The sequence below is a fragment of the Onychomys torridus genome, chromosome 5, assembly GCF_903995425.1.
Source record: "Onychomys torridus chromosome 5, mOncTor1.1, whole genome shotgun sequence".
Lineage (NCBI taxonomy): Eukaryota > Metazoa > Chordata > Mammalia > Rodentia > Cricetidae > Onychomys > Onychomys torridus.
In genome coordinates, this window is record NC_050447.1 from 136,251,201 (window position 1) to 136,265,831 (window position 14,631).

Here is a 14,631-nt window from a genome sequence, read left to right on the forward strand (position 1 = left end):
AAATGAAGGTTGGTGTTCCCTCTGAACTTTGTATAAAAACTGAACTCTTGGGGTTTGGGTGAATCATCAAAGTTGAACCTCTAGACATGTTACTACCAAGGACGTTTGCTTTGGGTGCCCTCCTGCTTCTGACGCCATGTTTATTAAATCAATGAGTACAAAGGTATATTAAACTGACTGCCTTGTTCATTCCTTTTCCCTGGGGCTAGCACACTGCTTATAAGTGCTGTGGTCTGACTGGAGAAGCCTGCATTGATTTTAGTTGTGATCGTCACTGGGAATGGTCCCATGAAGTCCTCCCTTGGCTTTGAAGGTTGACAAAGTAAGGCTTTCTGTTAAGAACATTCCCATTTGAGTTGTGAATGACACTGGGAAAGCTTGTAGCCATGCTGCCTTGAGTCATATGGTTAAAAATAGGCAACCCTGCTTGCTGTAAACTTTTGTACAGGGGCTACCTTGCTGATTTGATGGGGCAAGTGGATATAATTTTTGCTTGTACCCAGGTCACAGCCTGGGTGCTCCAGAGAAGATGGCAGGACACAAGTCAAGGGCAGAGAAAGCCATTAGCAAGATCATTCTGCAGGCCCTAAGCTCAGAGTTGCCTTCCAGACTCCATATCTTGGGTACTGGATATGTAATGAAGTGGGCAGGTGCTTCTGGCTGGTATTTAACCACACCAAAGAAACCTAGTCTCTTAGAAGTGGGAGGCCAGTCGGACGTCGTGCGTGCGTGCGTGCGTGCGTGTGACTTCTGAAAGCAAGTGGTTTCAGGAGTTGAGGGCCCATGGGCTGTCAAACAGCCTGGCAAAAGGAATTCTGCTTGTCTTGATGGGGCATGAGCATAAGCTATGCCAAGATGTCTAAATAGGAAAGTGTGGCTAAAACAGCTGTTTCCTGTGTCTCTAGATGGATGACAACTTAGGGCACTGTAGTAAAATATTTTAAGGTGTGTTACTTTTGTTTATATTGCATTTGTTTGACTCTGTGAAGCTGTGTTACTGTGCCTGTGTAAAACACCTGATGGTTTAACAAAGAACTGGCCAATAGGCCGGGCAGTGGTGGCGCACTTTCAATCCCAGCACTCAGGAGGCAGAGCCAGGCAGTTGTCTGTGAGTTCAAGGTCAGCCTGGTCTACGGCGTGAGATCCAGGACAGGCACCAAAACTACACAGAGAAACCCTGTTTCGAAAAACAAAACAACAAAAACAAAACAAAACTGGCCGATAGCAAGGCAGGCGAAAGGATAGGAAAGGCTGGCGAGCAGAGAATATATGTAGTAGAAAACTGATAGGAGAGATCTAAGATTCTAAGATCTAGGAGCCAGAGAAAGAGGAGGACTGGAGGACTCCAGGGGCCATCCACCCAGCTACACAGCAAGCCATGGAGTAAGAGTAAGATTTGCAGAAGTTAGAGAACGGGAAAAGCCCAGAGACAAAGGTAGACAGAATAAGTTAAGAAAAGCTAGCTAGAAACTAAGCCAAGCTAAGGCCGGGCATTCATAAGTAATAATAAGCCTCCGTGTGTGATTTATCTGGGAGCTGGGTGGCAGGCCCCCCAAAAGTCAAACCCTACAACAGGGCAGTTGTGAACCAGCAGCTGTGGCTGTGCTGGGACGTCTGCTGCAAGAACTTCCTTCTTGGACACTGGCCAGGCATATGCTGTCCTGACAGGGATTAATTCTTCATGTGGTGCAGCCAGACCCTGTCTCAAGGTGGACAAACTGACCATACCCTCTTGTTAACATGTGCTGTCCACTGCAGGCTTACCATGCAATACAGTGAGGAGAGGCAAGGTCTACCCATTTCTCTTCCTGCTACTGCCTCCCACCCAGCTTCCTGTGAGGATCGACCTTCAGGGTCCAGTCTAATCCCACTGTGGCCCTAGGGACAATCCTGAGTGGACCTCGAGCACTGACAGCTTGACTGGGCACTGCCCTGTCATCTATGTTTTTAAGAAGAATAAACCATGGGCTGGAGAGATGGCTCAGAGGTTAAAAGCACTGACTGCTCTTCCAGAGGTCCTGAGTTCAATTCCCAGCAACCACATGGTGGCTTACAACCATCTGTAATGAGATCTGGTGCCCTCTTCTGTATACATAATAAATAAATAAATGAATGAATGAATGAATGAATGAATGAATAAGAATAGACCAGGTCACCTGAAACCTGAAACCTTCTTTAAATGCAGAACTCTTGATGACCAGAGTCCACACCAAGACACTTTCCCTCAGGCTGTGCTGTCCCTTCTCCCTCAAGGCATCCTATCCTGACCCACCAGAACTACTACTGAGAGTACACCTCAGACCCACAGGCATGGGTGCCCCCACCACGCTCCAGTTGTGCCTTCTATTGGGCACCCTTCTCCACTAGTGTGGGTCCTCTTAAAGGAGGACATCGCCCTGTAGGTGCCTGGTCACCCAGATGGTTAACCAGAGATGGGAGGAGCCCATGGCAGATAAAGGCCCTGTTCCCTTCCCAGTGTCCTCTCTAAGCACTGTAATTGAAAGACAGAGCCACGTGTACCTCACTGGGACATAGGAATCTATGGAGTATTTGTGGCATGCTTTTTTAGCTATCCCAAGGGCCACCGCCAGAGAGGTACTGGTGTAGTCTAGGGGCTAAGGGAGCTCAGGCCCAGTCGGGGTCCTAGTGGTTCCTGCTGCCTCAGCCCCATCCATTTCTGCCTGTCTCTTACTCCAAAACCACCTGCTCAGGCCACAGGCTTCTAGTGACTTGGTAACAGAAATGTCCCTAATCAAAACACAGAAGTGCCTACAACCCAGAAAACCACCCTTTTGGACCTGACAGGTCCAGTCAATAGGGCAGAGTTACAGATGTCTTCAAAGCATTCTTTCTTTGTAAGAATGCCCAGTTCCTGATGGCTGACTAGCTGGAGACAGAAGCATTTGTAAATCAAGGAGAATAGAGAGGCATTCCTGAGAATTGTCAAATACTAAAGGCACCAAGGGCACCAATGCACTCATTTGTGATGAACTGCAAAACTGCACTGGTGGCCCACTGAGACACTAGCTGATGGCCTTGTGTTACAGCAACAAGAAAATCTTGAATAAAGTCTCCAGTGCTCAGGAATGCAAATTGGCAGTGGGGCCATGGAGAGGTTTTTGGAAAGGGGAGAAAAGAAAGAAATAAGAATACCAGGTGGCCTCTGAGGGAAGTGAACCATGACCAATATGAACACACTGTTGGGGATGTTCCCTGAGCATCCCTATAAGGCCTTGAGCTAACAGGGAAGTGGGTGTTGCATACATACCTCAATGGAGTCTACCAGGCATGCTGTGCACCTGTCGAACCAGCCATGCTGCTGGGGAGGTTCAGAGTATTTTGCTCACAGGAGGCATTCGATTGAGAGGGCTCAAGTGGCACAGCCCTATTGGACTTGGAGTTGAGCAGCTCTACCCCAGGGCTGTCAATTTGGCCCCCTCCTCACCCACCAACAGAGCTGATAGGACACCCAGTGGAAATACTGGAAGAACAAGACAGACACATTTGCTGGGTTGCTGAGGCACCAGCCTGAAAAAAACAGGCTTATATTGCACAGGGAGAGGATTCCCAGTAGGAAGAGCAGCACTGTGGTCAGAAGAGACTTCCAGAGGGCTAGGCCCTGCGGACCCCCAGCCACATCAAAAGCCGGTCTAGAAAGGTTACAGCCCGAGACAGCCAGCCATCACTGGAAAAGGAGGAGATGGTTAAGCTGTTCTCATATCTGTTCTTATCCCTGGCCCAGGCCCAGCCACTGCACTCATGGCAAGGAATGGCCAAAGAGACCCTTGCAGAACTGTCACTCCAGAAGAGTAAGACCCTACAGTGGCCACCAACCGCTACCTCCCCTTCCCATCCTGTCCTGCCAATCCACATTACTTGCCAATCCCAAGCTTTGTCTAAGGTGTTTCCTGTGTTCTCCAGCTGGACCTCAGACCTTCCCCACCCTCAAGGCATAACAGACACAGGTTACTGTGAAGACATCTAAGACTAGGCAGGAAGGTAGCTGACTAGACAACCTGAAGCCCACCCAGGAATCTTGGCCCTTAGAAGCTCCACTTCTCCACTGTCTCCAAGTGAGGTCTTTTCCCTTCCTCCTAGTTTTGGGCCAGAGCAGACTGGAATGCTTGGGCAGCTTCTTTGATGTTTCCAACAAAAGCTCTGTATATACTTAGCCATTCTGAGGTGGGCAGCAAAACCCTCTGAAGTTGGCAGAAATGGAGGAGGGGATTGGGACTGTCCAGTGGCTGGGAGCCTGGCTGGCACTGAGGTGTGGATGGAGCTGCCAGACACCCTGCATTATCCAGATTGCTACATGAGGAAGAATTGTCCTATCTGAAAAGATTTGTTCCACAAGCAGCTCCCAGTAAGGCAGCACCCAGCCTTACCTCCTCCTCTGCCTTCTCCCACCCAGAGCCTCTGTTTACAGCTGTGCTGCTCTGTGTGGATGCTGGTGAACACTGGTGGCAAGCAGCCCTAGGAGATTTGGCCCTCCAGGCCAAAGGCTTCCTTACCTGGATATTTCCTCTTGGACAGAACACTGGTCATCAGGGAGCTCGTCATCGCCATGCACACTTGCAGACAAAGAGACGAGACTCAGTTAGAAACAAGGAAAGGCTGCAGGTGTGGTATAGGGCGGCACATAAGGACTTCCATACACACATGAAACAATCCCCTCAAAAAGGGAACTGGGGAAGAGACTGTGCGGATTGGCCAGAAGGATCCCAACAAACTTGATAGAAACAGGATTATACTGTGCCAGTCACCAAAAACAAAACACTTCAAATCTGGATAAAAGAAGGAAAAGACCCCATGACCTCAGTGCTGGGGTATGTGTGTGTGGGATGTCTTGCTATTTCACTGACCAGCTCCCCCATGTCTCAACAGCTGCTAATGGGAGGTGTCACTGTCCACTTGAAAAGCATTATAGTGATATTTTCTTTTTCTTTTTCTTTTTCTTTTTTTTCCAAGACAGGGTGTCTTTGTGTAGTTTTGGTGCCTGTCCTAGAACTCACTTTGTAGCCCAGGCTGGCCTCAAGCTCACAGAAATCCACCTGCCTCTGCCTCCTGGGTGCTGGGACTACCACCTAGCTATTTCCATTTTTTTAATTGAACATAATACAGACTAGTACATGCAAAGCACTTGCACTGAGTGGCTCATGGTATTAATTCATCTCATACCCTAGCAAGAATATTACCATCCCTATCTTACTGAAGTAGAAACAGATGTAAGTAGGCTGACTCAGCCCCAATCAAAAGTGGTCAGAGCCACTTTTTATATTCAGTCTGGGCTCCGGATGATTCTATCAAACTGCTCCTCCATGCAGGATATTAACACAGGCATAAAAACTGGCTTTGCTTCTTTAAAAGAAAATGTTTATGTGTGTGTTGGAGTGGGGGCATGTACATCCTGTGGAGGGCTGAGGACAGTCCTGTTAAGTCAGCTCTTTCCTTCTCCCTTCATATGGGTTCTAGGATAGATCTTGGGTCACAAGGCCTGTGTGGTAAATGCCCTTACTTGTTGAGCCATGCCCTTTTGCCTAGCTTTTCCATTCACATCCCTTCACTACAGCTCTGAACAAGACTTTCACAGACTTACCTGCATTGGGTATATTTCCACCTTCAGGAAAAGATAATGTGAGCTAATCACACCATTCAGGTGCATGAGGTTACGTATGAAAAGTATCAGAAACGGGGCCATAGGTCTAAAATCAGTCTTTATTACACATTCACCTGTGCTGAAAGGTACACAATAACCTATGCAAATCTATGTCCCGTTTTTTGCATGAATTGTTCATTTGGTTCACTAACTAGGGAGAGATTTTTTTTTTTAAATCCACACTTCAAGTATAGATTGGGTATGTGTGTGGTGATGAGACAGTGTGGGTCTGGGCCACACAGAAAGCAGTGAACCCAGGAAGCTGAGACATCAGATGTAGAGGGCTTTCCCCTGTCTTTCCCAAGTCCTGCCAGCTATGTGGCTGGCCAAGCTGTAAGACATGATCCATGGCCTATAGGCCCCACAGCCTACTGTTCTTGAGTCTTGTCCTCCAGACCATTAATCTCCGAGTTGTCCAGGCTGGCACAGAGGTGCATGTGGAATGATTTCATAGCAGGCATCCCTCACTCACTCACCTCCTGTGACCCCTAAAATTTAAGTCCTGAAGCCTTAACCCCTCTGTACCTTACAATTGGCTACATCTAGAGGCAGGACCTTTAAAGAGGCAAAGATAAGCCATTACAGTGGCCCTAATCCATTCTCACTGGTAACCTTACAAGACACACCAGGGATGGGCAGGTACAGAGGAATGGTCACATTGAAGTCTAGTGAGAAAAGTCCACCAGCAAGCCAGAACAGCAAGTGCAAGAAAAACCCACTCTGCTGACATTTTGGTTTGAGCTTCGCATTTCTGGCACTAAGGGAATATATTTTTCTTTACTTGCCTCACCAGGCTGTAGTATTTTGTTATGATGTCCCTTGCAAGCTAAGAATTAGATCCACTTTATATTTGAATTACTATCTACTGGACATGCTCAGTAAGTGAATGCAATAAGCCAAAAAAAAAAACTGTTTAATATTTTTAATTATGATTGTAAATTATACAATTTCTACCATTTAGTATTTTGTATAAAACCATTTTTCAATACACAAGATTTTCAAATGCAACAAGAAGTATCAAAAACTACATGTATGTGCCAAGTTTACAGGCTAGGGTGAAGCTTTATCTTAAAAATACCTTCAGGAGAATAAACATCCAACCAGTTCTCTCAGCTTTAAAAATATGATTAGAAATATACAATTTAATAAAGCATCAAGACAATGATCAAATACTGATTCATCAGTTACACTTTAAAACTTCACTTAATCATCTGTACATGAGTGTACAATAAAGGCTTCAAACAATGGATGGAAAACTGCAGTACTCTAATCTGATGGACACGTCTATCCACAGTGAGTTCTACTGGATCGTTAAGGAGGTAATTTCTTATACAGTATAGGCAAGTCTTTTTAACACACCTGTAGTATTTCCATTCAGTGACATGAGGAACACTCAGATTTAAAGAGAGATGCAAGACATTTCAGTGGAAGAGAAATCTTAAAGAAAATAGGTTTTAAGGTTTCTAGCCAACTGCTTTCTAAAATGTGGTAAGAACTTTTAGAAAATATATGAAGAAAAGCAGCTGTTACTTCTAGGACACACACTAAATGAACAAATACTTATCATAGACAGCGATTCAAGCTAACAGAGACCTAAAGAATTCCAGGTAAAGTTACCCAGAAAGCTGGAAAGGTCTGTTAAACCTAAAATACTCCAAGAGCCTCATGAGAACACTTGGGAAAGCCTCTATGACCTGGGGCCCAAGCCAAGAGGTAGAAGCCACCTGTGGGGTGAGGTAATAGGGCATGGGGCGGGACAAGGGGCTAGGTCTCAGGGATCAAGTTAAAGCTGGGAAGTTCTGAGGAAGAACAACATTTGGCCATGTTAGACAAAGACTGCTACCATTGAATGTGGTGCTGCTCAGAGCCCATCCTTCTTGCCTCATGGCAACAGAGGTCTAGTTGGGCCTCAGAACTATATTAATCTGTAAGTCCTAAAATCCAGCTCTGCAGACATTCCTCTTGAACTCTGGATGGTCTCAGTCCCCCAAAAGCTTCAAGGGCACCTATACATTTACTGTCTAATTTTAATTCTGCTAGAAGAGGTTTTGATGCACTTTCAAAGCTATTTAAAGTTCTTAAATTAAAGGGGCCCCTGCAATCAACATTGACTGATTCATGCCCTGTAGCAGCAAGGTCTTCTAACCCAGCAGGTTCTGGGTAGTTGTAGTTGGGGAGGGGTTGTCTACTAATTCACAGCAGGAAGGATTTTCCATAGTCAGACCCAGACTTCCTGGGTCCTAGATGTCACCAGTCAGTGCTGGTGACTGTCCATCCCCAGAGTTATCATCACCTCAGCATCTGGAGTAGGTTTTCCTGGGAATGTATCCTCACCAACTCTCGTTTCCTAGGTAACTTCAGCAAGAGAGGGAATTTTAGCAAGAGCCACAGTAGTAGCAATTCTAGCTGAATGGAGCTGCCAACACAAAGGGGCGATTCTAAAAAAAGCACTATGGTTATCACTAAGTCCAAGTGGCTTGTTCCCACACTCAATCACTATGAGCCACAGTGGGCAGGCCGCGTTCACTCACCCTGACACACAGGACAAATCCAGCCTGGTTCAGATGGAGGAAGAACTATTCTAAGAAGTTGCCACTTTAGACTCAGGTACACTTTGAGCATTATCAGTAAATGAAATGTTTGTCCTCCTATCTAGGTCTTAGCTGCCTTTCTCCAGTGTTTAACAGCTGACTGGGGAGGGGCTCTTTGTGTGGATTCTAGATTGGCATTCCCAGGTCCCCAACCCAATGTCAGCCAATGCCACAGTTTGAGGAGAAAAACACCGAAATGGGGACCCACTGTCTTTCTTTTTTCTTTTTCTTTTTTTTTACATTTATTAGACTTTAACCTGTTCATTACCACTACAAGGAAGGCAGCTTTTCAGGTGGGAACGCCTGCTCGCCTGACACATTCAACTGTCTTGGGAAGGCATTGGCTCTCAATGGCTTTCAATATTGCATTTTTCCAGTCTTCAAACTGGGAAGAGTAAAAACCATTACCCTCTATTGTGGAAGTAACTAAGACAACCATAAAATAGTCTCTAATTATTAGCTCTGTCTCTTTCTTTTTGGCAGCAGATAAATTCTGGCTTTGCCATGGCCTCATGGCACAAGTACCGCTGGCTTCCAGCAGGGGTGAAGAGAGAAGAAGGCACACTAGTTTCTAGTCATATTCCCTAACAAAGGCAACAGTGAGTTCTCTTACACAAACAGCCTAACTCCAAAAGCAAGCAATTGTAGCTAAAATCAAACTGTGAATCACAGGGAAAAAACCTCCACAGCATTACAGAGAAAGACTCTACAAAGGGTTGACAATTTTGTTTTTAAAGCCACCATTATTCAGGGTGTGTTTCCAAAGACAAGCAGCACTGCTGTTTGGTTTTAATGTACTGGAGGAAACACAATTTTAATGTGTGACTGAGCAATCCAATGTCCCAGGCCTGAAACCTTCATCCCAAATGACACAGGAAGGACTTACATAACCTTTCAACTGAGAAGAGGTTCAAATATTCTATCAACATTCTTTAGCAGGTTTTAGTAACCACAACAACACATAACAGTGTTTAAATGCAGTTTTCACAGATTGTTATTAAAGCACTCTTTGGTGAAAGACAAGCAGCTTGGGTAATTCATACAACATCACAACAGTATTAACAAGAGTGAAACTGATTGTACCAAATCATATTTTAAGATGGAGGATATCACTGGAGAGATGTTCATCTCCTTTCATGTTTATAAATTGCAGGACGGGGTTACAGGCTGAACAAAAAAATAAATACACCAAGAAACCTCCAGCACACCCTCCACTCTCCTGAAGGCCAGCAGCGAACACGATTGCCATCACAAGAACACATATATACCACATTCACCAGACAGCTCTCTGGTGGCAGAGGGTTGGGTATTGACACCTGAGACTAAACTTATAACAGCAGCTTTCATCCGACTTGAGATTACAGGAGGGAGAGTCCAGCCCTCAAACGGCTCAACCACAACCCAAAGTCAGTGAGTGGCTGAGGGGCCAGTGACATTTTCTTCATTGAATGAACTTCTCACGTGGAAAGAAACTAAGGCTTTTGCAGTGTCTGTTTTGTTCTCAGATGATTGGCTAAATCCTGTTGGGGTTTTCTGTTCCCTGGATTGCTGGTCACCGGGTTTTTACTTTAACGCAAGACACTCTTAGTCCTTGAAACAGCTGGACTGAGGAGAAAAAAGAAAAAGATTTACCATGAAGATTTTAAAGTGTCCCAGAGGGAGATTTCAAAGACGAGGATGGCAACATAAAGAGTGCCAGCATGCGAAGAAACGCTGCATAGTGTCGTTCTGGCACTCTTACAGAGACAGGACAACATCAGCCAGACACGAGAGGAAGGCAGGGCAGAGGAGTCCAAATTTCATTTAAAAAAAAAAAAAAAAGCAATAGAAATAAAAACAAGCGAGAGCAGGCGTGGGCAGCAGAGCAAGGTACCATAAGGCCAGCACGGGCACTGGCTGCAAAGCACTCTTCCTCCTTTCCCTCCAAGGAGCCAGGCTGTGGGCACAGAGGAAAGAACGGAAAGATAAAGAGGGTTACTGAGTGGTCTCAAGGTCAGAATATGGTCACAGAAAAAGCCCCAGCACCTCAAGCAGTTTCTAGTTTTGGCAGCCCCAGCTTCTCAGAGTGCTTGGCATGTCCGTAAGGAGATTTGGGCAGGGACAGCCAAGGGCCCCTCTGGGCTCATCAGAAATCAACCTAACTCGACCTTCCTCTCTTCCTTCCTCCCACAATGTGTTGTTATTTATGCTTTAAACTCATCAGCAACTTTCAGAGAAAAAGAAAAAGAATAAAAAAGAAAAAGAAAAGAAAACCCACTCACAAAACTAACTACTTCTGATCTGGAGGTGACCCTCACTTAGCTAACAGAAGACTCATCTGAATTAGGTGTGTAGTTTTTACAGACATGAGCAGAGAGTACTGAGTGCAAAGACAATTGGCAGATCTAATCAAATGGAAATACATTTGGAATTCCAAATGGACATTATTTTAAAGTCCAGAGGGACCCAGCACTTAGAGATATAACATCCTGGGACTCCTAGAGACAATGGCAGATGAAATGGGAAGTCCCAGAAGCGATGGGACAGGAACTAGCAGCTGAGATCCTGAGAGTTGTGATGCAAAGGCAGGAAAGGTGGCTGTGAATTTCACAGCAGGGACGTACAAAAGCACACATATTTATGGTTTGGATGGGTGATGAAGGACCCTGAAAATCACATCATGTAACAGGATAACTACACGCATTAGGGTGGTTTGGCGGCAGGAGAACAGTGATGGCTCCCAAAAAACACACCTTTAAACATAAAGGTCACTTGGACATGACAGATTTTAAGAAAATGAGATGAAGTAACTGAAAAAGAAAACTGTCCAAAAGAAACTTGAGAAGCTTCTAGAAACATGTAATGAAGTGAACTGTCCAAATGAGGCGTCTACAAGTCCTCCACTTGGAGGTGCGATGGTGTCAAGACTCATTCCGAGAATGCTTCAGAGCTAGTGTGGAAACACTGAAACAAAGCTAACTAATTTAGTCAATTATGAGCTGTTTTAATGGACTTATAGTCCTGATAAACCAACAAACTTCCTTCTGAACCTGACAAATGAAAAGGAGCCACACAAGGCATCATCAGTACAGGAGCCGAACCTTCCCATTCCAACATCAACACCGTGCCTTCTAATCGGTTATTGTTTTGTTTTGAGATAAGGTCTCACTGTGTAACCCTGGCTGGCTAGACCTTGCTATGTAGATCAGGCTCCCTGCCTCCTGGGGGGCTGAGATTAAAGGCCAGCACTCCCAGGGCACTTTTGACAGTCTGACTTTACATAAAAGATATGCCTATTTCCTCAACTTAATGGGAAAGTTAGAATCTCAGATCTTAACTGTCCTACCAACCAGAATCAAGAAGCACAGGAGTTGCTTGTGTTTCATTTGTATGCATATTTAAAAATTTACATACTGTAAATAACTATATGACAATACACTTCTCTAACGGACTGGAGCCATACCTCAAAGTCTTACATACTGTAAGTAACTATATGATAGTACACTTCTCTGTATATGGCATAATGTATACAAACTGGAGCCATACCTCAAAGTTTTTTTAATTATTTACTGCCCTTTCCTTTTTCAGGAGCATTCATCTAAGTCATTAAATTTTCTTTTTAAGACATGACTCAGGTTGGGGATTTATCTCAGTAGTAAAAAGCACTTGCCTAGTCCACATGAAACCCTGAGTTCTAGCACCAGCACTATCAATCACTCCATCAGTAAATAAATGGCTCCTTGTTCATCTGGTACAATTCAGCCTATCTCCTATTTTTCCGTTATAACACTTGGACACTATGTTATAATACACCTAAATCTGACCTTTTGTCAGTGTTCTAATTTTCTTGTCAAGTTAGAACCACAGAATAAAAGGAACATGAATGCTTAACTAATTAACTGAAAATTTAAAACAGGGGCTTCCCCTTCTACAGGACCTAACCTTGAGTTTGGACAGCTGCATGGACTCCAGCTCCAGGGAGTCTAATATCCCTGTGGGCACCAACACTCCACACATATAAAATCCCTAACTTCTGAGTCGATGCCTGCCTGACAATTCTCAGGTACCCACGTTGGTTCTTTGTCCTGTTCTCAGCAGACTCTAGCTCCATAGTGAAATTTTACAAGACTCAGCAACAAGGAAAAATAACAAAACTCAAAAGCATCCCTTAGAACCCCAAGTACACAGAGCTCTTGGGACACAGTGACAGCGGAATTCACCAGAGATGAACTTACACTGACTAAATAATAAGGGTGAAAACCTCCAACGAACAGAGATGCACCTGGTAAAAGCAAGGATAATGTAAGACTATGGTCCAGATTAACCTCAGAGCTATCCATGTTAAAGAGAAGCCTCACCACTGCCAGGTGATGGTGCCGGCGCACCTGTTCTCTATGGCCGGGGAAACAGCGGTGCTGTGGTCTATTCTTCCCTCATCAGTGGCTGGGTCTCAGAATTACCTTAAGAATTACATGTAGAAAATGTTCTCAACAGAGCCTAGCATAATGAAAGCGGTGAAAACTGAGGAGGGCTGTGGCCAGAGAACAGGCATCAGGTCTAAAGCCTCAGGCTCCCCCACGACTCACTGAGCTGTACCTGACAGATATGAAGAGGCTTCCTCCAAGCCCGGAGCACTTGGGAAAAATTCTAGGGCAATGTCCTCAGTTTCCTCATATCAACTTTCCCATATCATGCCAGGGACCACACTTCTAACACAGGGAATTTTCTCTGGACAGCCAGTAACACAGAAGCCTCCACCTTCCTGGGACATGAATCAGTCCCAGGAGCAGGGTCCAAAAGAGCAAACTGGAAACAAACAGGAGCTTTCCAGAGTAGGACTCTTTTCTCACCTTTTAAGACTGCTTTTCCCCGAAGCAGATCTGGTGGTTCGTTTAGTAATGCCTGCACTGCCAGAAAGATTAGGTTCAGGGGTTTTACAGCTCTGAACACGGGACTGAAGAATTACTCTGAAAACAGTTGGAAAAAGGCAAGATTATATTCACTAAAACAACTTTTCAATAGTTGACAGAGGAAGGCAATTTTGCACTTTGGTATAATTATTTGTTTTGCAAATTGAAGAATTTTCCACAATCACATTTGCCACTTACACAAACACCAACCTTGAAGTACATTTTTATACCAAGCATCTCATTTTTCTTTGAAGGTTATTTGGAGGTAATCAGGTGCTTGGCTTTTGGGAAGTGAATGGCCTAACATTTTCTGCAGTTCACAAACCAAAGAAATCTACTAGTCAAACCTGTCAAAGTAGAGTCTCAGATTTCAATCACAAAGACAAGTCATAAATCCCATACTTTTTAGTGTCTGAATATAAACTTAGCAAAACAGCTACATAATATTCACTGGTCAGAGCAGAAAGTAGATATAATAAAGAACAAAGTAATAATTTTATATGCCAATGAAAAATTTAAATACATTCAAGCAAAATTTCAGTTTTGTCTGCCTCATAACTACTTGCCAAATCTTGAATTAATCCCTTAAATGCTGTGAAACTTGTCTTAATTAAAATCTCCCAGGACAGAAGACTGCTCAGGATGAAAAATCATAAATCAGAACAGGCCACACAGAGCACACTCTCCATAAGTAATTCTTATTAAACTGTCAGAGGGAAAATAGCAGAAAACATCAAAAGATGTTAACAGGCCAGTCTTTGCTTCAGAACCCATGCACTCCTTTATTTCCATCATTGTTTACTACAGGAAGGAGAAAACACTGACTTAACAGCTTCCTCTTTTGGAGTCAAACTACAATCGGGAGAGCCAATAACAATCTGTAAGAGCCTAGCTCCATGGGCGTAGAAATAAGTAATTTCAACTAAGGAAGAGTCTGTTTTACAGGCCTGTCATGACCAGGGTGATTGACAACTACTGGTCCTTCTAATGTAGCAAAGGTTCCAAAGTTCTGATGATGGTGGGTTACTCACAGCAACAACCTCACTGCTTGGCTTACCCATTGTGTGAGAAGGGGTGGAGCTGTTAGCCCACCATTGTTCTCAAAGTTCTGAAACTTCATAGGCAATGTAGCCCTGACTGATCTGCCTATGTCACAAAACTGATCTGAAATTCTCTAAGTAGAAATAGTAGATGTACACACAATTGTGACTCAAGAAGGAACCAGCTGTCCTAAGACATGAACTCAGCTCCCCAAAGCAGGATTTAGTGAAAAGTTCTTTTTAAGAAATGACATGGGCTAGAGAGATGGCTCAGAGGTTAAGAGCACCAACTGCTCTTCCAGAGGTCCTAAGTCCAATTCCCAGCAACCACATGGTGGCTCACAACCATCTGTAATGAGATCTGGCGCCCTCTTCTACATACATAATAAATAAATAAATAAATCTTTTTAAAAAATGATGTAACAATTTAGTATGCATGTAATAATCATGCATAT

General features: G+C 44.3%; 1 protein-coding gene across 13 annotated transcripts in view; it reads right to left on the reverse strand.

Moving 5' to 3' along the window:
- Positions 1 to 6,563: 6,563 nt before the first annotated feature.
- Cdc14b (cell division cycle 14B) overlaps positions 6,564 to 14,631 on the reverse strand; it is a 90,064-nt gene continuing 81,996 nt past the window's right edge. For 4 of the 13 annotated variants that reach the window (XM_036187166.1, XM_036187165.1, XM_036187174.1 and 1 more), the window contains 3 exons: positions 13,077 to 13,193; positions 10,121 to 10,183; positions 6,564 to 9,852 (listed from right to left, as the gene is read on the reverse strand). In XM_036187166.1, the coding sequence (XP_036043059.1) occupies positions 9,816 to 9,852; positions 10,121 to 10,183; positions 13,077 to 13,193 (217 nt within the window). In that variant the 3' untranslated portion in view covers positions 6,564 to 9,815. Of the gene's footprint in view, positions 9,853 to 10,120; positions 10,184 to 13,076; positions 13,194 to 14,631 lie in introns of those variants that run through there. The other 9 variants (XM_036187169.1, XM_036187167.1, XM_036187176.1 and 6 more) reach the window with 5 other exon arrangements.